The sequence below is a fragment of the Apus apus genome, chromosome 18 (assembly GCF_020740795.1).
Source record: "Apus apus isolate bApuApu2 chromosome 18, bApuApu2.pri.cur, whole genome shotgun sequence".
Taxonomy (NCBI): domain Eukaryota; kingdom Metazoa; phylum Chordata; class Aves; order Apodiformes; family Apodidae; genus Apus; species Apus apus.
Window position 1 is genome coordinate 4,299,326 of NC_067299.1, and position 24,927 is coordinate 4,324,252.

At 39.1% G+C, this 24,927-nt stretch overlaps 1 protein-coding gene across 3 annotated transcripts in view; it reads left to right on the forward strand.

Annotated features, from left to right (window-relative positions):
• The first annotated feature begins 478 nt into the window (after positions 1–478).
• MED13 (mediator complex subunit 13) overlaps positions 479–24,927 on the forward strand; it is a 55,611-nt gene continuing 31,162 nt past the window's right edge. For 2 of the 3 annotated variants that reach the window (XM_051635506.1, XM_051635507.1), the window contains exons 1-3: positions 479–794; positions 2,738–2,972; positions 11,499–11,667. In XM_051635506.1, the coding sequence (XP_051491466.1) occupies positions 729–794; positions 2,738–2,972; positions 11,499–11,667 (470 nt within the window). In that variant the 5' untranslated portion in view covers positions 479–728. The remainder of the gene's footprint in view (positions 795–2,737; positions 2,973–11,498; positions 11,668–24,927) is intronic. The other variant, XM_051635505.1, reaches the window with a different exon arrangement.

Below are 24,927 nucleotides of genomic sequence, written 5' to 3' on the forward strand. Positions count from 1 at the left end.
CTGGATTTTTCTCTCTCTCACAGCCAATCCTTCCCAGTCATTCCACAATTTGCCCCTTTCTCATCTGATGACTAAAGAAACAGGAGGAAGAGGAGGGAGGTTTCTGGATTAATTGCCCCCATTGGATTATTTATTTTTTCCTACTTCTCTTGCTTGGCATCTGAGAAGAGAGGAAGGAGGGATGTCAACTGATTTTTACCCTTAGCCCCCTGGATTAATTGCCCCATTTTTATTCTCCTGTTGGATCAATTACCCCTTCACCTTACCTCCTTTCCCTCCCCTCCTTATACGAATGAGAAGACAAGAGGAACAGGGAGGATTTTGATCTTAATCTCCCGTCGTTGGATTACTTACCACCTCCCTCTTTCTGTTCTCCCCTTCCAGGGTGGCTTTACCCCCCGCCCCCCCCCCCCCGTTTGATATCCAAAAGAAGAGAAAACGTTCCGAGTTTCTCTTAATTTTTAATGTTTTTTTAAATATATTTTTTTACCCTCCCTCTCCGATACCACTCTCCTCCTGGGTTATTTATCCTGCCACTATTTCGCGTGCGTGTGTGTCCGTATGTAAATCCCTTATTTAATTGTATTATTATTTGTGCGTGTGCATCGTCCCCCCTCCCCCCGTTCCCTCTCGGTGTCTGTCTCTCTCTCTCTCTCTCTCTCTCTGTCTGTCTCTTTCTTTCTTGTCGGAGGCTGTGGGATAATGGCGTGTGGGTTGTGGCTGTGAGGATGAGTTCCTGCTTCGTGCCGAACGGGGCCAGCCTGGAGGATTGCCATTCCAACCTCTTCTGCCTGGTAAGTGTCGGCCACTGGCACACACAGACACACACACACACACACACGCGCGACAGACACGGAGTGAAAGAGAGAGAGGAGGTTTGGGGGAGGGGAGGAAGGGGTAGTGGAAGCAAAGCAGCCATTTTTAGCATAGCTTCTGTTGGATGAGTCCTCGGAGTAGGCCCTGCCTGGAGCCAGCCAACTCTCCCATGCCCCTCTGGTTCCCCCTCCATCGCTGTCTGTCTAGCCTTGCCCCTCCCTCCGCTTTCTTCCTGGATACTATCCTCCCTGCAGCTCGCCTTTTCCTTCCCTTTCCTCGCCTGCAACTTTCTCCCTGGCTTCCTATCTCTGCTTTTTGAACGTGATATTTCTCGCAGGAGGTGAGGAGGTCTGCTGCTCCTTCTTTTCAACCCCACGTCTCTGGGAACTTTCTCTTTTTCACTCCCCACTCGTGACATCCCAGGCAGATCTGAGCTGAAACCTCCCCTCGTCCTTGCTTCTAAAGTGATCTTTTTCACTGCATGTTTCTGTTCTGGAGGTCTGCTTTTGGTGATACACTGGTATCTTGCATTTTGTTGTGCACCATTTTGTAGTCTTTTTAAACCCAAATATGAAGTCGTTCAAATTGTTGATTTTGGTAGCTCCCAAAGTAAATTTAATTCGACTGGACTGTGATGCAATTTTTGCTGGCTGTGTGCTGAGCTGTTTCATCTGCTTTTTAATGCAAATTAGCTTATCTTAGCTGACTGCCTGATATTTATTATTCTAGAGATTGCTGTAAGTAAAAACCTGTGCCAAGCTGTGGTACTAATATTTTTGGATGGAGGGGAATCTGGACGGTTTGAACATGTCTGCAGCCTGCATCAGGCCTGCAGCTCCAGTGCATTTGAAAATCTTAGTCGTTTAAAGTATCAACTGTTGCAGACTCCCTACCTTTCCTCAATATGCTTCTCGTTCTGAAGGTAGGAAGGCTGCCATGTTAGGTTTAAATGTTGCACTAAGCTTTTGTGTGTTGTCATACTGAAAAGAAAAATAAAATAGTGACTTCTTAGCAAATGCCAGCCTGCCTTGTTCTCCGTTCTGAGAGAGAACCCAGGGGCAAAGTCTCCCTTACATGCCTTAAGGTGACCGTCCTCATGTAAAGAGGCTAAAACTTGGTATGATTCTATGATTGTAGATAATCCAGGAATTGTCTATTCCCTGTTACATATAGTGGTGACACTTTTACTTTATGAAGTCAAATGAATTTTTTGCCTGGAAGGGAATTTAGTGGCTCATAAGGTGGATGCAAGTCTGATGTATAATTTAATGATAAAACCAGGATTTAAATTCTTAAGATGTGGTGTGAGAAATAAAAAGTGTGATAGCTCTGGGTAAAATAAGTGTGCTTGAGACAGTTTGTGTGTGAGACAGAGAGAATATTTTACACTGGAGAAACTTGTGAAATTTTCCAAAGCAGTGGATGACTGGAAGAATGTATTGAGGTAGATTTTACTATATTGCCTATTTCCTTAGAGTAATCTTGGATTGAAAAGGTGTTGTATACATAAGTAAGCAAAAAGAAAGACATTCTTTGCTGAGGCAAGTGTTTAGTAGATTAGACAGTTGCAGTCTGCAAATAGTTGCATTATTCAGTCGTCTTTTATGGTTTTTATTTTTAAATCAAATCTGACTTTTCTCTGTGTCATCTTAAAGCTGCAGTGAAAACAAACAGCTCTTGCTTTATTGCATTTATTAAAGGAGATTTTAAAACAGGGATGCCTTAGTATTTCCAGTTTGTCTTCTGAGGTCCCCAAAACTTACAAGTACGGGTCCTGTTAAATTGTGCTGGATATGAATCCTTCCTTTTTTCCCTTCCACCCGCCTCTTCCTGTGCCATCCTCTTGCGACAACAGGATGTTTCTGTTGGGGATGTCCCTATCCCACTGTCGTTCTGACAATTGTTCTTTTCCTTCCCTCAGGCTGATCTAACTGGGATTAAATGGAAGCGATATGTATGGCAGGGTCCAACGTCTGCCCCGATTCTCTTCCCGGTCACGGAAGAGGACCCGATTTTGAGCAGCTTCAGTCGCTGTCTGAAGGCGGATGTGCTCAGTGTTTGGCGCCGAGACCAGAGACCTGGACGCAGGGAGCTGTGGATATTCTGGTGGGGTGATGACCCCAACTTTGCTGACCTTATTCATCATGATCTCTCAGGTAGGAGGGAATTAATACCTTCTTTTGGGCAGTGAAAGGATGCTGTTACTCAGGAGCATCTTCCACCAGACCTTACAAAACCTGTACTGGTTGCAGTGTTGTCTGTGGACAAGATAAATCTATGACTACAATATACACCAAATTATGACAGCAGTGCGGTGATCAAAACAGCTACTGTTTGTGTTTAGCTGGTCTAGGACTGCTAGATTTTCAAGAAACAAATTTTTGCTTCCCACTTGTTTCTTTTGAAAATAAACAAACAACCCCAAGCCTATGAATTTTGGCAGCTTCTTCACTAGGAAGCTGTGCCTGTGATGCAGATGTGATGTCTGAAACGTTTTGATAAGATCCCAGGCAAGTAGAACTTTCAAATTCAAACAGTAAACCTGATTTTATTATGTAGTAAGAATTGTAGAGAGCTGGAAAATTCTTGAACCATGTGGAGTTGTTTTATTTGGAAGTCAAGTCATTGATGAGAAGTCCTCAAAATAAGGCATCTGAAACTAGCTTGCTGTTTTCCTGTAAGAATCCTTAAACCTTGTACTTCAATGATTTCTGTCTCCCCCTTTCCCAGTGCTCTGGGAAAGCTTATATCTGCTTTCAGACTGAGGCATTTGAAAGACTGACAATATTTGTATTTCTCAATAGTGCTGCACTTCAGCTTTGGCACCTCGTTTTGGAAATGTTTACTTGTTGATCTCAATTCCCCAAGTAGATGGCATTCCAGTTGCTTACCAGCAAAGTGACAAAGTTGGGTTTTTGAACTTAGCTGTGGTGAGGCTGCACTAATTCTAGAAAAAAAAAAAGGTCACATCACTCCAATTTCCTTTCGAATAATGTACAGTATTCAGATTACTGAAGTGTAAAATGAGACCAAGGTTTGGTGACCTGTAACCAGAAATTGTTCGTGCTGTCTGTGTTTGTGGATAAGGTGGAGAACAAATAGAGGTTGGAAGTGCTGCTAAGGAAGTTCACTTGAAACAATTGCATAAGGTGGAATTTTCATACAAAAATAATATGATCTGAAAAACAACTGATGCTGTTTATTTCTTTGAATAATTTACTTTAAATATTGGGATGTTGCTTGTATTCCTGTCTGTCCCTGAACTAGAAATACTGCATCTTAAATGGCACTTCCATTGTAGCTTGCTTGATATTTTAGTGCTTTTATGTCTTCCTTATTTTGCCCTATGAGTAACCTCAGTCTTGACCTGCAGGGAACATCCTTTATAAGACTGAGATGTAATTTAGACTGAAAGCTATTTTTGGCCTGGGCCTGGATGAAAGCATCCATGTAGATTTTGTGTGCTGTTGGCTGGTGGGATTCAACTGAGACAAATATGTTACATTATTTTCTGAGGGGGAGATCAAATGAAAGTTAAGCCGTTTGGAGAGTGCATTGCTGCCCTTCCAAGCAATGAAAATTATTTGAGCAACTTCCTTTGCCTTCTCTCTTGTATCCATCTACTAGTGATACAGTGCAGAGGTACCTTTTAAAAACAGTGATGTTTTGTAGCTGAACTTTTGGATCAGCGTGTGTTTACGCTTTATGGAATTAGACTTTTGCGCAGGTAGATAAGCACGTATCACTCTAGGTACTTAGGGACTCTTAACCTCTCTTAGGGTATAAGGGAGAGATAGTAGAGGATTAGAGTCTCCCAGCCACGTCTTTGCAATTGCTTTGGGTATTTTCTTTGTCCGGGTCACCTGTGGATGTTTGCACTTTGTTTAAGAGGCTATTCTACACGTCATATATTTTTCTACCTGAATGCTTACCACTGCTACCTCTGTCTGTGTGTAGATGTATCTGCCATCTTGGTTTTTCCAGGCATGTTTCTGTCTCCTTTTTAATTTAAAAGAGACATCATAATCTCTTAAACGGTTAGTCTGCTTGGCTCTTCTGACCAGAAGTTGATAATGATATTAATCAGCTAGATTGTGGAGGAGATGGCTGAGAAGTGTCTGCACCTGCACTTTTTCCTGTTACACAAAATCTTAATGTGAACCTCATATAAGAAAGAATTATGGCTGAACCCAAACAATGTTATCTGACCTTTGTCATAGACCTAATGGATTTTTTTCATTGGTGGACAATTTCTCCCAGTAATTGACGTTGCCCTGTTCTCCCAATGATTGCTTGTTACATTTTCAATGAGAAAGATAAATTACTTCCTGGCTCAGGCTTCTTACCTGCAAAATTGATTGGAAATTGTTGGCTGCTGAGGGTTAAGGTGCTGCCTCATTTAGAACTTTTCTACTTGGTAGGTGAAGAATTACCCTGAAGAATGGGGTGAGGGGGGGAGAAGGGGGCTCAGAACAGTCTGTTGCTGCTGGCCTGTTTTTTATTGCCTACAGAGAGACTTCTCTTGGGGAAGTGGGCCTTGAATGAGCTGTAGTTAGAAATATGCCAGAGCAATGTTAATAACTTTGGATTCTGGCTTCCTTTGGTATGAAACTATGCCTGTTAAGGAGAGGAATTTTGACAGTTTTGGACTTTTTTTTGGTGATTTGTAGTTTCAATGAACAATGGGCAGTGTCTGGAACACATCTTGGATATCAACCCTCAGGGATTTGAAATATGGCAGCCTTCAATAATCTGTCTCTCAGTTTCCCAAGATGACTTCAAAAGTGAATGTACAGCTTTGTGTGTGCACATCTATGCATATCAGATGAAGAAAAAATTAAAAAAACCCAACATTATCTCTCTCTTTGTCCTGTACATTCTAGAAGTTCGTTCTCTGCCCTGGAGATATGTTGAAATGCCTGCTACTGGCTATATCTGAGTTCTCATATCAAACCTTGGATAACTGTCTTGTTCATGGTCAGGGTTTGTTGTTGCCTGGGGGCATGTCATAAGGAGACTTGTTCAGAGATGCTGATTGATCAGTAATATTGACTTCACTCAATCATTTCTTTTTCCTTCCCTAGGAAGCTGCTTACTATATGTAATACCAAAAAAAATGTCTTATTTCCACCCCAACCTAGCTAGAGGCAAACAGAAGTTTGTGAAATGTTATTTTATCCTCTAACAACCTCAAAGATCATGTTTTTGTTGTGACAGTGAGGCTTGATTATAGTAATTCCCTCAACTCAAGCCTTAAAGCAGGAGGACATCTCTTCAGATTTCAGAAGGCAGTGGCCTCTCACTGATCTGATCAGCAGCTATTTTATTAGATATGTTCTTTCTTGTTTTAAAGTGATTACCTATGCACTTTGATTTATTTTATTTTTATTTTTTTAAATTGGCAGTAGATGGTTTCAAACCTGAGAACAGTTGGGTATGAATTATGTACAAGGGATAGTCCCAAGAAAATGGTTACAATTTGATTAATGCTTGGGTAGGGGAATTCTTCTATACACATTTGACCTTCAAATTGCATCTTTCGGATGGTGAGCTCCAAGATGCATCTTTTTTATTTTGGTGTCTATTAGATCTTGTTAATTAACGTGAAAGAGTTTTCCTTGCACCTGTTATATATTAAGTTAATTAGTTTTTGGTACAGTCTTCCTCATGCTTCTGTGTGGAATAAATGTTTAAAAATAATGCTGGTCTTGGGTCTTTGCTGGGCTTGTAGGAGAGCTTGGAAGAGAAAGGAGAGAGGTCTGTGTGCTGGTGCTTGTCTGTTGGTACCGTGTGGTGAAAACAGCAACAATCATGGCAGCAAAGGCTTCTGTGTTGTGTAGTTCTCAGTGTATGTGCCTTATAGATCAAATCCGTGTCTCCAAACAAATATGTGAATTGGTTGGTTTGTGCTGATGTCAGCATTCAGTGTCTCATTGCTTCTGATACAATGGCAACCAGAGTATGAGCCAGTTATCACACTGAGGGTTCTGCAGAAAAGCCTGCCAGTGGCAAGCAGCTGGCAGAGGGAGCTTTGAAAATAGTTCAGCTAGTGGCTTGACTGTTGTTTTTTTTTTTTAATATCATTTGCTTCCAAAGGGTATTTAACTCCTCAAAAAAAAAAAAAAAAAAAAAAAAAAAAAAAAGATAAAAAAAGGATGCTTTCTCAGAAATTTTGCTCCTGCTGTCAGTATGGTGAGCTGAAGTAACTTTCTCCTGTGCGTAATAGAGCAGGATTACAAATGTTTCTTGCTGCCTGGTGCTCTGATGCTGGAGTGTTCCCTCAGCCCTCCGTGTCAGAGAGGTGTCCAATCAGGTAAAACTGCTGAGAAGCATTAGACAAAACTCACTGCAGCAGTCTTTGTAGAACTTGGGTGACTTGGTGCAAGTATCTGCTTGAAAGTGATGTTTAACTTTTTTCCTTTTCTCCTGACCAACATGGATGTAAATATCTGTTTAAGGTGAAAAATACCTTGTCTCAGTAAATGAGGATTTTGCATCACATCATTTTGGTTGTACATACAATGTCACGTCCATAATACACCTGTATTCATAAGAGCAATGACTCCATGGACACTCAGGGTAGGATTTAACCATATAATTGATATATATCTGCATATGGAATTACTCAAAGACCATGTGGAGCAGGATATTGGAACATGTAGCTAGAGAGTTTTTCAGCTTTGCTTTTCTTGTGGCCCTGCAGCGCAGCCCAGCCCAGCTAAACTTACACCCAACAAACTGAAGGAAAGTTGTTACCTTGTTATCCTTATAAACAGGCACAGCTACACTTACAAAAAGGTCATGCTTTCAAATTTCTGATCTTTACAAAAATATTCTGCTGGCAGAGAAAGAATAAAACCTATGTATGTGATGCTGGTAAAGGGCTGGCACTTCAAAAACTGCCTTGTATTGGCACTGAATATTTTGAGTATGGTATTTTGGACAGCAGGTCACATTTTGGCTTGCTTCTCAGTTGGTGAATTTTCCAACTAGTTTGGATATCTGGAGTCTTGCATCTAGACTCTTCAGTGAATGTAGATAAAAGATACAGCTCTACTAGAAGCAAACTTAAGTGGTTTTACTTGGATTCTTAAGATGGTATTTTTGAACTGTGTTTGCTCCCTTTTTTCACACCCAATCTGTTGCTTCTCACTTCCTGAGGGATATAAGGCCTCATCAACATTAATTTTCAGGTTAACTGGGTAATTCTTGCTTTGAGCAATTTTATTTAAGGCATTTGAATTTCAAAATGTATTTTTTTAAATAGAAAACTTTACTTGAAGTGTTTCTGTCATGTTATTATAATATTGCATACAGCAGCAGTTTCACTCTGCTTTGCTTATCATACTTCCCTTGTAATCTGAAGCTTATATAGGGAGTTTGATTGTATAAATGAGGTTTGCATCAGTCTATTTCTGTAACTGACATGCTGTCAAATGATGACAGAAAGGAAGCCTGTGAAGGTAAGTCATACTTCTAAAAGATGTGTCTCAGTCATGGTACCAAGAAACAGATTTGTCCTCTATATAATTGATGTAATTGGGCAGGGGGGTTTGTAATCCAAAGTGGAGACTTGACTGATTTATTTCCTTGCATAATTTATTTTAGAGGCATTTTTAATGATACAGTAAACATACTCAACCTTTTCAAGAGCTGATTCTTACTGATGTTTTGCTGATGTGGCCAGATATATGTTAAAAGCTCAAGAAATTAAACATATTACATTCTGATTTGATATTCTTGCAAAAACATGCATTAAGCAAAGATATGTTTATTTGTTAGCAATCCTTGCTTAATGTAATAATTTAATAATCAGTAAAAATGTATTTTACTGTAGTCAGGTGAACTGTACAAAGAATGTAAAGTAGAACATAAAAGTACCAAAAGCAAGTAGCCTCCTACGCTGTTAAATTAAAATATGGATGGTGGTAGTCTCAAGGAGGTGTTGACTAAGAAAAGCTTGTTATTTATGTGTAGTGTGAAAATTGTTTTTTTTTTCCTGGCTGTTGTTTCCATTAATTCTTCTTTTCCTGATAATTTTTAGCCTCATTTAAGGGAAACTCTCTGCTTAATATGTGGTGTAAAGAGGGAGGGGACAAAATTAGTTATTGTGGGATGATAGGTATATATATATATATACTTGTTCAGTGGAGTGACATTAAAGAATGTCACAGAGAAGATGAGTGGTTTGGGCAGCTAAGAGGACTAATAAAAAATGAAATATTTGTAAACTTCAGGTTGCCAGAGCACTTTTGTGGATAGCACATGTCTGAAGTGAAATTATGGCTTAACACCTTCTTAAAATGAGTCAACAACTTATTTTGGTTTATTATCACTATCAGGTGGAACATCTAAAGTTATTGTGTTTAAGGAAGATTAGAAGACAAAAGTGCCTGTCCTTCTCCCTCCCTTTTTACAAATGGTTCACTTTGTACAGTTTCTATTGAGTAGGAGGATTTCTCTCATGTTGAGAAACAAGAATTTGAATGAAGAAGACAAATAGCTGGGAGATGTGAGCAGATGTCATATTTCTCTCCTTCCATCCACCACCTAAAAAGGGGGAGGGGGGAGAATCACTGAATAGACTTCAGAAAGACACAGAGCACTTACTGCTATTGTTTTTGCATGAATTTGAATAATGTTCTGAAATGAGGGTATCTTTAACTGTCATCATGTTCCCTTTCTATAGCAAGATGCACTTCAGTTGGAACAGGTGGTCTTATTTTGGGTACCAGACGTTCTTCCTGATCAGTGGGCAGGCTTACAGTGTGTTGTCTTTTTAATTATTAGAGTTTTAATTGTGATTTCCACCTAATGCCTTACACTTTCCCCAGGTAATATGCTCATCTAAGAGGTCTCTGTTTTAGCAATAAACTAAGACAGCTTGGAGAGCTCCTAAAAATTACAGTCTTGTAGTGATTTCTTGCACCTAAAGTTTGTTCACAACCTGGTTGTCAGCACAACTATTAATGTGAAATGAAACACCTAGCACTGTGTAGTGTCCAGAAAATGGAAACCTCTCCTTTGTGTCCTTTGCATGACCATCAAAATACAACCTTTGAACCACACTTCTGTATCTTTGCCATTTCAGCATCTTTCTTCTCATCGATTCACTAATGTGTCAAAACAAAACTAGGCAGAAAGGCTGGAAATAGCTCTTTTTTATTTCCTCTTATAATAGGTAATTGATGCAGGGGGATGTTCTTAGAATGATGTTTTAAATTACGAGAGCCATATAGAAACCAACCATTTAACCTTTGAAATGGTGTGGAGTTTATTGTGCAGTTAAAGTCCAATATCATTAAGTTTAGTAGTTAATGTTTGCTCTATTGAGCTGCTTGTTTGCCACCAGTTGAGCAGTTTGTGCTGAGCAGCCAAGCTGCCTGTAGGGTAGAACATTTGTGTGTGTGTCTACAAATCTCTGAGCTGGGGAAAAAAAAAGTGTCCTCTTGGCACAAACATTTTATACCCTTTGACTTTGGACCTTTGTTGCTTTTTGTTACAAGCTTCTTGTGTGATGTTTCTTTAGTGAGTGACTATGTTGTAGCTTTGTGTTTTTTAATAACAAGTGTTTGGTGAACTTCAAAGCTGGAATAGGGTGATGGGGTGAGAAACTCATGATGAGGCCTTATACACAGGAAATGTGGTTCCTTGCTTTTCCTGGTCTTTACCAGAGAATTATTTCATGTAATGATTAATCTGTAATGATGCACACCTCTCTATTTATAAATTATGAGGCAGATCTGTTTACTCTTCCTCTGTCACTCAGAGAAAAGGATACTGGGAGTAATTTTCTTTAGATCACAGTACTGCTCTGGGGTGGAAATGTACTTTGTGTAGAATCTAGCAAGATACAGATGTGACCACCATCTTCTGCTTGCAGTAGTATCTTGAAATTCCCTTTTCTGTAACTTTTGTCTTAAAGGTTTTTCATTGTAATAATCTGTAAGTTGTTCCGAGTAAAACTCTTAGGTGTCTGATTTTCTACACGCTCTCTAATTTAAGGATATTGAGACTTTGGTTAATACTATTGCAACCTTTTAAGCTTGTAAGTGGCTTCCAGATAAAGGTGAAGGGGCTTATTTCAAAGGGGGATTTAAAATGCAAAGACTTGGCTGTATTACTGAGGTTTTCTGACCATGGAGCAAACCAAGGGGAAGCTCTTTGAACCAAAGTCCTCTGAGAAGGAGGGGTGAGGTCACTGTGGTAAGACATGTTGTGTGGGACTAAACCTGAACCCAAGCCTGGCTTCTTGGAGGTGTGGAGAGATGGCATGAGGGACAATGCATGTGAGATACGAGCAGCCTGTTCTAACTTTGAACTCTGAGTGAGTGTTGGAGCAGATGACCTCCACAGGTCCCTTTCAACCTAAATTATTCCCCGACTATCCAGAGACTAAAGTAAAAATGTGTCTCGTTATCTATGTCAGACAGTCTTCTAGTCTCTGCTGCTACCTGGAGTATAAAAGCAAAGCCATTATAAGAATAACTATGCTAGGTTGCTCCAAGGAGACCAGTGGCAGATCCTCAGGGATACACGTGAATCCCAATATACCAGGAATTGCAGGCTTGAGGATTAGAACCAATAGCCAGTAATTTAAGGACAAGCTATTGTGATATGTGCACGAAATAATAGGATGGAACTCAACTCCAATTTTTTTTTTTTTCCTCTTTGCCTTACAGAAGAGGAAGATGGTGTTTGGGAAAATGGCCTTTCCTACGAGTGTCGCACTCTGCTTTTCAAAGCTGTTCACAACCTGCTGGAGAGGTGCCTGATGAATCGGAATTTCGTGCGCATTGGGAAGTGGTTTGTGAAGCCTTATGAGAAAGATGAAAAACCTATCAACAAAAGGTAGGTTGTTTTATTTTGCCTTATTCAAGTTGTAGGGTTTAAGCCTGTGAAGTTGTAGGGTTCATTTAGGCTTAATTTAATTAAGAGCACCCTCTTTATGGTTTATTTGGGAACCTGGATCTCTGCTCTTTCTTGTTTGTCTGCCTTTTTGGTGTTCCTCAGAAATTCCTGATGATGAACGGAAGTAATACTAAAGCTGGCACTCATCTACAGACCACAAATAATAGGGTTGTTTTTTGGAAAGAAATCTTCTAGAAAGGGCAAAAAGGATAGCTGTGTGAAGATAGACCAGCACTGGACTTGCCATTATAGTGACTGGGACTAATTCTGATTGTAAATACTGAGAAAGACTCATTCTTCAGGCAAGCAGGATCTAGAGAGCTGTTTACAGGCACTGCATGTGGTTTGGATAAATTACATCTTACGGGAGATGTTGAGAAGAGAGTTTGCAATGTCAGGTCCTGGTCAGAAAGAAGGTGTCTGGGAGCATTGGGGTTGTAAGAATACATGTGGCCTCCATACTGAGGGGGAGGAGGGTGAGAGGAGAATTTTTTATCTAAATTGGAAGGACTTCTTCTCATGGTTCTAACGTGGTTTGACACGGTCTATGTTGCCTAGCAATAAATAATGAAATGAATAAAAACTAGGTTAGCTGGAACAGGTTTAATCGCTGTTCCCAAATCAGCTTTTAAAATCCAAAGTAATTTAAAGCTTAGATGATGGGCTTTTTGTGTGTGAGGTTTTTTTTTGTGTGTGTATGTGTTAAATCTTGCATGCAGGACATTTTGAGATCCATGGCTTTGTTTTTTGGGTGTAGAATTGGCCATTGTTGGCATCTTCTGTAATAAATTTAAACTTGAAAGACAATTAGAACTGTGTTGGAGCAAAAGAAGCAGAAGCACATGTTTGTGTGTTATTCTATTAGTAGTTGTGAGCTGCTGCTTTTAATTTATGTATAAATTTGTCCTTTAGTTCTAGGCATCTCTTTCTCCACCCTGGTTGGGGCAAATGTTTCCTCTCTGGGGTGTCCTTGTTCATCCATTTCTTCTGTGTTGTTGCTATAAATCAATAGTAAAGAGTTTACTTTTAACTATTTAGGCCAATATTGTCTTGGCACAGTCTGGGTTTTCCTTATTTGAGAAACTGGTTTTCCAAATTGCCATTTGAAACTAGCATTAGTTATGTCATGGCATCTCTTACAGTAATTCTACAAAGCTCTCTACAGCAGCTGGAAAAGCTGATGAAAGCTTTTAAAATAAAACAGTGTTTGTTTAATTTGGAGACTGTGATTCTTTTTTTTAAGGTCAGAAAGTCAGTATGCTTGATGAAAATAACTGAAGGAATTGTATACTTACCCACAAAACAACTGTGTCCTAAGTAGTCCAGAACTACTGGAAAAATATATGTAGAGAGTTTTACACAGAGCTGTGTGAAACAATTTATTTGTAGAGAAATCTCAGGATTTCCTACCAGATAGCTCAGTAGCTGATACTCTGTGATATTCTGAGTACTGGCTTTTATGAAATGAAGTGAGGGGAATGGTTAACAGATGTGCATACCCTTGGCATATTTGGCTCATCCCTTCTAGGAATATCTGCAGTTTCGGTAATCTGTACTCTCTGGAAACTTAATCCTTTCAGAGGTCTCACTTCAGGCCTCTGCTGCTCCCAGGAACTTCCTGTGGGAGAAACCCAAGCGGTTGAAATAGGTGCTTTGTGATACCACCTCTGGAGCTAGGAAGTGTGTCACTCTGTGGTGGAGGAGGAAACGTCAAGTGGAATGTTTTGAGGTGATTTTGGTCTCGTGTATAAATTGGAATACTCTTCTGGTCAAAAGGCACATTTCTCTCTTATCAAATATTAAGTATGACACTGCAGCAAACAATGTAAAAGGACTTGCAGCCTGCCTAGAAAATGTTCTCAATGTTGCACCCAGGGTGCTAGTGTGTTTCTTGCCAGATAGCTGGTATTAAGGTTTAGTTTTTCTTAGTTCTTATCAACTTTTTCATGTTTTTCCTTCCTCAGGATCCACTTAGCCAGCAAGACCTATACTAAGTTTATCTTTTTTTGTAGGTTTCGCTGACTTAATTAAAAACCAAAACAAATCACCACCAGCCCCTCCCCAGAGCCATTCTTCTCTTCATGACTTTGGATGCACATATCTTAAGAATCAGAGCAGTTTGGAAGCTGTATTTTTCTTACATGCATTTTCACTATCTTTCAAGTAATAGGAACAGTAATATTAATAATGCTGTTCTCAAAAGCATGTCATACAAGCCTCTTGATGTAGGAAGAATAGAGTTTCTTTCAGAAGACTTTCTGTTTCTTCCTCTGTCAGAAATACGTGTCTCTCCAAAGAGCAGTGCAGACGTGGCCACAGATGAATGTGGCAGGTGCTGCACCTGGCATAGGAAATCAAGCCTTTCTGTTCAGGAAAGCCATAATTACTCTCTATATTGCATTTCTTGTTTAAATGTATTTCTCATTCTTAAGGAAGGAGAAAGCTACCCATGATGGTGTTGGAGTATTTTTATTCCTCCTTTTCTTCTTAGAAAACATTGGATAGTGGGAGAAGTACAGGAAGAAACTCTGTGTACCTGAAATAGGAAGGCTTAGCCCCACTCTGGTATCCTTACGTGAATGTTGTCCTGCTCCATTTCAGACCTTGTGACTGTTACCTTTAGTGCCTACTTCCATCCCATATTGGTGTGTATGGTTTGCTTTCCTTGGGACTGTTCTTTGCATTAACATTCAGAAACCCTGAGATAGAATTCACATGCCTGTATAATTTGAAGGTACTTGGTTTACCGAGAGGATATGAAGTTTGCTGCCAGTCTGTTTCTGATCGTTTACCCTACCCTGCCCTCTGGGGTTTGGCTGGCCACTACCTAGACTGTTCTCTGTATATTGTAACTACAGGTTTTGATAAGGTTGGTTGTTCTTGCTGGCAATCTGTAGTTTCAAAGGCTTTGATTACAGACCGAGTAGTCAGTGCTCTTCACAGTGGACGTAACTTCTTAACATGTGTTCTCTGGAGTTGTGGTTGAGCAACATCCTGGACTTTAGTCCCACTTTTAAACTTTCTCTTTGAAGGATGTGTGGATAGAGATATTTCCTTCATTTGGAGCTGATCCCATCTGGATTTTTCTGAGTTCTGTTTGAAAGCATGTGGTTCCAGAACGTGTGAGATTTTCTGTTATCTGGTCTCCCAACAATAGAAGTCAGTCGTGTTGTGCTTTTCATGTGTATGTGGCAGTGCAAGAGACATGAGGCTGTGCTTTCTCATAGGTGTTTGGCTGTGCTGACAGATCCTTGGGCAGCCAGGGCTTCCTGGCTGTTGCTCTGTTATTTTTTTATCCTTGCATAAAGTTGTACTTTTAAAAAAAAAAAAAAGTACATTTCATTGTTGTGTCACATACATTTTAATTTCAGGAGGACAGTCCTTAATGATGCCACTGTAGCATGTGAATAGATGACCAAGAGAACTGGAATTAGATGGTTTTACGTGTTCACTGTTTAATTACGTTTAATGATGTGACTCCTAAAACAAACAAACTTACTAAACTAACCTCATGTTATAAATATTTCTTAAAATCTTTTCTATGGGAAAAGTAAAAACCTGAGATGTTTGCTCTGTGCAGTCACGTGCTGCATGTTGACAAGGCTGCAAGGTAATAACCATGACCTGCTCTTCCCTCTCTCCCCCTGCTTCTCCCCAGTCTAAAACCAGCCTTGAGAAAAGTGAGACAGTCATGTCTGTGGTGACATTTGATCTGTGAGAGCAAGTGACGATCACTGTGCCTGAGGAAACTGTCTGAGGTTTTCAAGCCATGCTTGTTCCACTTCTGTTCGTGGGGAGGGTAGGGGAGGAGTAGCTAACTCCCTGAAGTGTGTGTGGTGGGTTTTTCTGTTGTTCCTTGTTTGTAAGTAGGTGATTTTCAGTTTTCAGGAATGGATGCTGGGGATCAGCAGGAGAACAACAGTAGAATGAAAGACTAAAGAGAAGGTTTTGCTAATGGTTTTAGTTGCAAACTAAATAGGAAGAAAAATTAAAATAATTGCCTTGGTATTTGTCAGAACCTTTTTTCAATCACTTAAAGCCAGCTAGATTACAGAAGCTCAATAATGTGGTTTAAATGACTGCATATTAAATGAAAAAGCTTGACAATAGTAATGTCTTTCTTTCTTCTCCTTTCCAACCTATTGTGTTGTTTTTGCCATGTTCAGAAATACGGTTGTGTATGGTTTATTCAAAAATCCACCCTTTGAATGTATGAGATGAAAATTCTGATCTGCTGCACCCAGTGTCTGTCTGCCTTTTCTGGTTAGACTGCTCAAATAACAGCCTGTGGATGAGACTTTTCCTCTTGCCAACTGGATGATAAAATACTAGTGTATGCCTGAAATAAATATGATTAGGAAGCTTATCAGATTAAACACTTATTTTAGATACAATTCTTTAATGAAGATTAAATCTGGCAATCCTAATAAAACAGAAGTATGAAGTGCTTATGTGGTGGATATCTCCTGAAGTGTTGGTAATAAGTACAGCTTGCTAAGCTTTAACACAACTGGAATACCAGTAAGCAAATAATTGATTAATAATCCTGATTTTGTGGGAGGATCTGATAGACAACTGAAAATTTAGCATACTAAAAGGTACTATATTACTTGTATGGAATAAGAATTTATATAGGAAATAATATAACCCATTGCACTAGGTGGCAAGCTAGAATTTGTGTCTGATGAGTTAATTTAAAAAACACAACACACCCGAAACAAACAATAATGATAATAATTAAAAAAACAAACAAAAACCCACTTGGAAAATCATAAGTGATAAGCTTATCAAAGCTTACAGAATGAAACTTGCTGCACAGGTTTCACAGGTAATGCTGTTTAACCTTAGTCTGGGGGCAGGATTTTTTAATGCCAGCCCACTGTTCTTTTATTTTTTTCATGGAAATACTTTTTTATCTACCTGATGTAAGTAATAAGTATATGACTTCTTGGGAAATGAGTGCTGAAAAATATTCTGGATACAAATTTGATTTTGTTACGAGCCTTTCCATGTGTAGTTACCTTGATTTGAAGGTGTGCTGATCATATTTCTGAATATATGTATTTTTTTTCTCTCTACCTCATCTTGTCAGGAGGAAGAGGTAAAACCATCCACAGTGGATGGAATTCTGAGTTGGGAGCAAGTGTGTTGGCAGATCCACAGTCCTGAATGGCTGTGGCTGCAGTGGGGAGAGGGGTTATGTTTTTTAGTCAGGTCCTGCTGCCAACTTCAGGAAGGTTTGTATTGATAATGCACAGCTTGGAGGAGAGGAGCTGCTGCCTGCTCCCTGCTGCCCTCAAGGCAAAGGGAACGCTGAGCTCTCAGCCCTGAGCCCACATCTCTGCTTGGCTGCCTCTTTCCCGTGGCTCCTCTTTCCATAGGAGCTGAGTAGTTTGCTTCTTGCTCCCTCTAAAATGGTGAATTATAATTAAGGGAAAAAATGAGGAGATTTCTGGGTGCTAAAGGTAAAAAATTTCTTCCTCCTTGGCAGAGGTAATGATACAAGAACAAGGTGAAGCCACAGGTTTCACGTTTATTTCTGTATATTTAATTTAAAACCTTAATAGCTGAAACTTAAGTGACTTTTCATGGATGCTGCTGTAATATTTTCTAATACTGCTCAACTCTCTGTAAATTTCTTCCCTATGTTAATCTTTAAATCAAACAATGTCAACGTTTTTTTACAAGGGCTCTAATGAGGCTGTTCTGGCATCATGTACCGGCAGGAGAGCAGGTGATGTTTTTCCTTGTACTGTAGACAGCTGGAATTGAGAGCTGCTGTAAGTAGGACAGTGCAGGATAAACAGCAGGAGCTGAGAGCATTGATCACATGATTGTCTCTTTGGAATATTGGGTTGCTACAGAGACTACAAGCAGACAAATTTAGCACTTTACATCACAAAGCAGTTTTCTCTTATTTAGCTGAAGTTACAGCAGTAGTTGGTTCATCAGGAAGAATGAAAAACAAAATGAGATGGCTCTGGATTTGTGGCTTTCACCAAAAAAGCTGTGCTGTTGTTGTTCACTGAACAGTAGATAACACAAAACCCATACAGATAGTTCACATTTTGGTAAAGGAAAATTTTACAGTGTGTTTCAGTTCTGAACTTTGAAAAAAATCTGGCTTAATAAGACATTTGTAGGTAGTTCAGAGTAAGATAGAGCAATACGTTGAAAGCTGCTACACTCTCTTTAAAATAGAGTAATATCTGGCTATTACCTGTTTTCCAAATACGCTCTGGATTCTTATTCTTTAAAACACACATTTCATTTGTGAAAGCTCAAGTTCAAATAATTGAGATTTGCATCCTTAATAATTAAAGGATGCAAAAATAAAATATGACAGGTTTATTAGTCTCATTTAAGTGCTGAAATACAGGAACATGAACAAACTCTTTTGTATTGCTTATAATTGCTTTATCTGGAGAAATACATACTTTCTATGTGTGTGCATATACAAACTTCTGGTTGGGTTCTGAAAAAAAATCAGCTTGGTTTCTATCTAAGATGCCATGCTGTAGTTTTAGTAGTGTACAAAGCATAGTTTTTTATTTCAGTCTTGCTTTTATTGGATGAAACTAAGCTCAATAATGAAGTTAATTAAAAAATGTGAAAGTCTTAAGAGTGACTATGGCTTATTCTGGAATACAGGTCACTTGCTGCGTTTGTATTTGTTTTAGTGCACATAATTTGGTTATAGAATAAATAGATTTTAACTTGCAGGTCTGACTAAAATCAAAACATCCTCAGCTCTGTGAAAAGTATTGTGAGGAGCCCTTTCACAGCAGTCATTAATGATGTGCTTTGAACTGGAAGTTTTTTTCTGTTTTGCTATTAGCTATGTTTTTAGCTTTGTGGTACCATCAAGATCAGCTTTCTGCTATATTTACCTCCATGACCATAGGGAGTTACTCAGAGATGCTTAGAAAAATATCTGCAGTTCCATCTTCTTGTCAGTAGAGAAGCATCTGCATTTTGAGATCTTACTACTTCATGTGAAGATAGAGAATACCTAACTTGCTAGAAAATGTAGACGTGCATTTGTTCTGATGTCTCTGAGCTTTCTCATTAAGGATATTAATGCCACTGTGTCTGCCTGAAGTACAGACCTTGTGATGGGGCTGAGACCAACTCTGATGTTACAGGGGGACTTGTAGCCAACGGCAAGAAAGGCATGTTTGTGACTTGATTAATGATGATTCAAGCTCTTATCATACAAGGTAGCATTGCAGTGTTATGAGTATGTATGATAACGTGTTTTTCCTAGAGAACAAGGAACTACATTTCTCTTACCCTCTATTTCCCTCAGGCCCCAGTGCTTAAAAAATCACTCCACCTCCCAACCCCAGATAACTAAAGCAAAACCAAAGAAAGTTCCTGAATATGTATTAAATCAAGAAAACTAAAATGGCTTCCCTGGCAATTATTTTTGGTGCTGTGTTAATATAACAATCTGATTTTAGTGTTTTCCTTATTTTTTCTTTTGCACATGACAGCAAGTGCGTACTTAATTTCCTGCTCTTTTCTAGTCTAAATAAAGATAGTGGAGTTCCATAATTCAGGATTGTAGATGGTGAGTGGAAGTTGAAGTTGCCATGTTTGAAAACAAGATCATTGAAGCAGGACAGGTGTGAAGGTGGTTGCACAGAAAGCCTCTCTTCATTAGTGCATTGCAGTGTTAGGGCTCTGCCTGGAAAGTGTGTATACAAAGAACTATTCTGAAGAAGCACTTACAAAGAGAAGGTGGTAGATGGGTTGTCTTGAGGGAGTTGCTTCTGCTTTTCTTCTGTTAGCTCAGAAAGCCTCAAGTGGCCTGGCAGCCTCACTCCTCTGCCTGCTGAAAAGCCCTGGAGAATTGCCTGACAAAGAACAAAGCCCATAGTGTATGTATGGTAGAGCAGAGGACCAGGCAGTGCATGTTGAGCATGTGCTCAGGTATGTGATTCCTCCAGACTTACTCTTGGGCAGTTAAGTTGTCTGTGCTAGTTGCTAGAGTGTTGTCTCTCCACCTGGTTACAGGAAAAAGAAACCAACAACAAATAACTGAATATGAAAGGGTTTAGGGCTTCATGGTGTGTTTGTTACCTTGAAACTTCTATTATATTTTCATGCTTATTTCCAAAGGAACCAATTTAATTGTAAGACTATGTTCTCCAGCCCAGTAATTTACTATAGAAGCCAACTGTCACTTCTAAAAAGAAACTTTGACACTTGAAGTGTATTTAAGTGGCACACCCAAACAGTCTTTAGTGAAGAATAACTGTTTGGAGATGCTTCTGTTTGGACAGCTGGGATGCATCAGTTGGGAACCCTCAGCTCTATTGCTGCTGCTGCTAATTGTTGTCAGCCAGTCATAATATATTGATTCTTGGTCAAAATGCCCCAGAGGATTCTGGGTGCTGGCCAATATGTACCAGTTATGGGCAAACATTTCCTAACAGTCTGAAATAATGGTGCCTATTAATTAGAGACTTAAAACTGTAGCTGATGTGTTTGTGCTCCTAAACAAGGTGTGTTCTGCCCTATTGAAAGGGAAATGGGAGAATTCTAATTGGGACAGCCATTAGCTCTGGGACAGCAGTTCTGCTGGGTAATATTCATTTTCCTCACCTAGCAAATGGCAGTAGAAAGTATAGAGTTTATAAGGATATGGTAAGAACTGCTTTGACTTGGTAATCCACTCTGTGTTCGAGTCAGAAGTAATTTACAAAGACAGTCTAGGAAAATATGAGATGGTAATTATAAAAAAAAAAAAAACCCACCAAACCAAAACAAAGCACAAAACTAAAAAACCAACCCACTCAGACAAAACCCAAGCCATTCAGTCATTAGCTGGAACATTTGGATCCTTTTTAGAATTGTACTATTCAATGTGCTATAGAGTTTTTTTTTAGTTGGAATCTTCCTTGCTGCTTCTGATGTTGTTGCAGTCTCCTTGCCTTTCAGCAGCAGCCTGGTGCTGATCTCAAGTGTGCAATCTAGTGAAGTGTGGATTAGTGAGGGTCTAATGCAGCAAATGTTTGTGAAGCACTTTGAAGATATAAAGCTCTATGTAAGTACTAACGTGGAGGAAAAAAACAGACCTAATTACCTTGTATCAAGGAGGTATTTTCAGGCTTGCTAATGGAGATGTAGAAACCTCATGTATATGTAAATTTTAGTGTGCTTTTTCCCCCCCTTTCCTTCAGTTTCTTTTACAAAGGTAGAAGTAGAAATTGTATTGAAATTGGCCACTCAGTTTCTGTTTCTCTTCACATAGAATCATAATCCTTTGTCCCTGAAATTGAAAGATCTTTGTTTTGTATGATTGGAGTGAAGAGGGAACACTGGGCAATAAAAAAATGTGTTTTATGCAAATGTGTTTTAGTGGAGCATAGGTGAGCTTGATTAAAATAGCATTATTTCCAGAAAGTGTCTATTTTATCTTTAAAGTTGCTTTCAGTATTGGAATTCATTCTGACTTAGTTCTGGTGTGTTCAGATCAAAATTCATAAAGCATGATCGTTCTGATGATACTTCACAACAGCTTTATTCAGAAAGCAGTTGGAAACTGGATTATTGATGTTTAAGTTCTGTGATTAGGACTTATAATGAAATTCATGTGACTATAAATATTAGAAGTGTTAATGGAATAACTTATTCAAGCTCATGCAAAAAAAGAAGAGTTTTTCTGTTCCCAGATAATTCTGCCCTCTGCTTTTGTCTTATATATGCACGTGCAACAATACCTGATAGTAGTTGAAGAAGAACAAAAAACAAAGTGATGGGGGGAAATCAATAGTATCTTTAAGACAAGCTACTATTTTTTTGCTGGATCTGCACCATAAGGACTTCACTGTGGTTTATATATATATATATATTTTTTTTTTTTTTTCCCCCCCCTCTGCATGTAGGAGAAAAGTTCTGAGTGTTGAGTTATGGGTATTTCTTAATATTTCAGTCATGAGATGCTCTGCACAAATTATCTACTGATCTTCTGAGCTGCTTAAGAAAATGTCTGCTAATAAAAGCTCTGGATGAACTCTGCCTTAGCAGGCAGGAAACCACCAGCTTTCTTTCTGTTATTGTGTCCCTGACTGAATTGTAAAGCTAATTTGCCTATTTACCCCAAAGTGGTAAGTAGGTAAATTTTTCGGCTGTGAGGCAAGCTACTGAGAATAGGAGAGAATTAGAAAAATAGTGGATATATATGTGTGTGTATATATATATATTTTTTTTTTTTAGTAGGTTATGATAAAGTTTGAGAAGATTCCTCCTAAGCAGAGGTTGGGGTGACATTGTGTACTAGCCATCAGTCTCTGGAAACTTAAGGAATTGGAAAATGTGCAAAATACTGATTTTTAAAAACCAACAGTAAAAAGAAGGCACATTTAGAGGGTTGCTTGCTATGTCCATAAAATGGTGTATGTAGGGGCATCCAGTAACTTAGAGCTCTGGTCTTTGTTTTCCTTCCTCCTTTCTTCCACTGCCCTGCAAAGAGCTTCAGTATAGTTTTGATTTTTAGTGTTTTAAAATAAGGATTCTTCATTTTATTGCTTGTGATTATTTCACATGTATCGACATTTCCTCAAGTTCTGTAACCTAACAGAAATGATGATGTTAAATGTGAAGAAGCAGTTCTGAGCATGGCTAGCTAGGAAGAAATTTAATACTGTGTTTTAGTACATAGTGTTAATTTTGCCTTTCATGTTATTAACCTTTAGTTTAAAGGAGACTCACGTTTTTCAGTGGAAATCTGTTTCCCTTAGCTTAAGGACAGCACTGATTTTGCCATGTATTCCTACTATGAAACATTATTATCCTATTGTGCACAAAATGACTCGGCACCTCCAAAAGTCCTGAAACATAAACCCGAGGTGGTGTGCATAATGTTGCTGTTTAACACAGAACCAGAATTAATTGAAATGTCTGTTTTAAACCAGAATTAGTGAAAACTTTATAATGTTTGGATTTTCTAGAAGCAGTGGTGCCCACAGCAGATCTGCTCTCCCAGCTGCACAAGTGGTGTGCTTGCAGCCTGCCTGCCAAAGCTGGTGGAATGATGTCAGTGACAATAGCTGCTCTTTTCCTTTATTGTTTGGTTGGAAACTTCTCCCCTGCTGAGTGGGGTAGAAGAGGCTTCTGATTTTGGGTGGGTTTTTTTGGATTTGGCTTATGCACGGTGACCTTGAGTTTTCTTTGCTACTTCTTAGAACTATTTTTGCAGTGTAGTGAATTTAAATGCTTCTGTTATCATGCTGATGCTTCTCTTTGTCTTGGTTTCTTTGAATTCCATCAGATTATGCTACAATTGTCTGCCCTTTGTCTGTGTAATAATGTGGTGTTTACAAGAGACATAGCTTAATTGCATTTAAAGTGTATTTAAAGAATATGTGCTTTTATTTTTAAACTTTGCCTCACTTACACTAAGCTTCTAAATTGTTGTCTGTCAATCAGAGCCAAGAACACTATCCAGACTTTCACCTAAGCCATCCAATATGATTTTAAAATAAAATTAAATTTGGAAATCAGTCTTCAACTATTTGCGTAGGGATTAAAGTTTAATCAGATTTCCTTATAGGAATTTAGTGGTGTTTGCTAACCATGTGACTTCACTTGAACTTGAAATCACCAACAAGATGCTCAGCTCCATCATCATTGCATTTTGGAAAGTAACTTCCCTGAGATTCCCTAGCAGCGTGTTATTTCATCTGCAGGGAGTGTTCTGGCCAGAGCTGGATTACTGAAGCAGTTGTGCTTCATACTTGTCAATGAAGAGTGGTCATTCACTTGGATGACTGGATCCTGGCTTTTTGTTGTTGTTGTTGTTCCAAAAACACAACTAAAATTGAGCAGCAAATCATCACACCACCCCAGCTTGATGCACCTTGAAAACGGTCATCTTCAGTCAGGGCCAGGCACCTAGAGCAGGTCCTTACTGAGTTCACTTTAAGTTACTGTAATTAAAAATATGCCATGTTTCCTCTTCCTCCTTGCAAGGTTTGTGGGTTCTCCTGTCCTTGAAGTGTTTTAGGTCCCTAATTTTAAATCTGCTGGTAGGCAAAGCTGTTTATTTAACACTGTGGCCTTCTCTCTTGTCGCTGTAGTGGCTGCCCTGGTGGCTGCTTGACTCATTGGGATGAGACTCAGTGAACTGACTTACATCTCTGTTTTCATGGATTGAATGGACTGTGCCAGTTCCAGAAGTTTTTTTCCTTGGGGTTTACTCTTTACTATCTGCTGGTTGAGGAAAGAAACATCTTGGAAGTGACACTACAGATGGATCCAGAAACTGCACCTCTGGGGGTTGCATTTTTGTAGGGTTGCTCAGGTGCTTGGAGCTCCTCAGTTCTTCATGCCCTGGAACTCCCTTTGTATTTTTTTCAGGAACACAGAACTTGCTTTGTGTTCTCATGCTGTAGACTAAGAAATTCAGACATTTCAGGATTTCGGAGAGCACACCCATGATCCTGGGCATTAGTTGATGGAATCTAATTTTTATTTTTCTGGGAGGATGTGATGTCTTTTTAGGCTACAGTAGTTCATTGAGTGTCTTTTCTGTTTGACCTTGCAGAAATGCAGTAGTATCTGCTATTTTTCCTGACTTAATTTACTGTTTTCCTAGACTGGTTTCTTCTTTTTTTTCTAAGACTGAGCAGGTGCTTGATGCTGCCCTCCTTACAGAGAAGGATTATTTTTCTGTTCAGTAGTTTATGAAGTACTTTTAAAGTTCTCCTTGACTTTCCTTCTTCTGTTACTGAGATGGTGGACCTAATTTAATGTCCAATGTGAATAGCATCTTCTTGATTTTCAACATCTGTTCTTTTCCTGTGGGAACGTATTAGTCTGGCACTTGAGATAACTTGTAGCTAAAACAACTGAAAATCCTTGTGCCTGTACAACTTGTTTAAAAAGAAAAAAACAAAAGGTCTTCAGCTGAAACTGGGTATAGAGATGTTCTGCTTCTGTGGTGTCCTGACAGGGAGCTGCTATTCTTTTTTTTTTTTTTTTTCCTTCAGTTGAAATTGGTAAAATATATTTCACATAAACCACTGAACACATTTGGATGCAACATAAAATATTTTGATAGTTGTACTTGCAGGGGTTTAGCTGTATTTTTGTAACAAAACAGCAGCTAGCAGAGCTGCAAAAACTGGGGAGTCTCTGAAGCATGGTCTGGAGAGGCAGAAGATTTCAACTAGTTGACTAGTTGTGAACTAG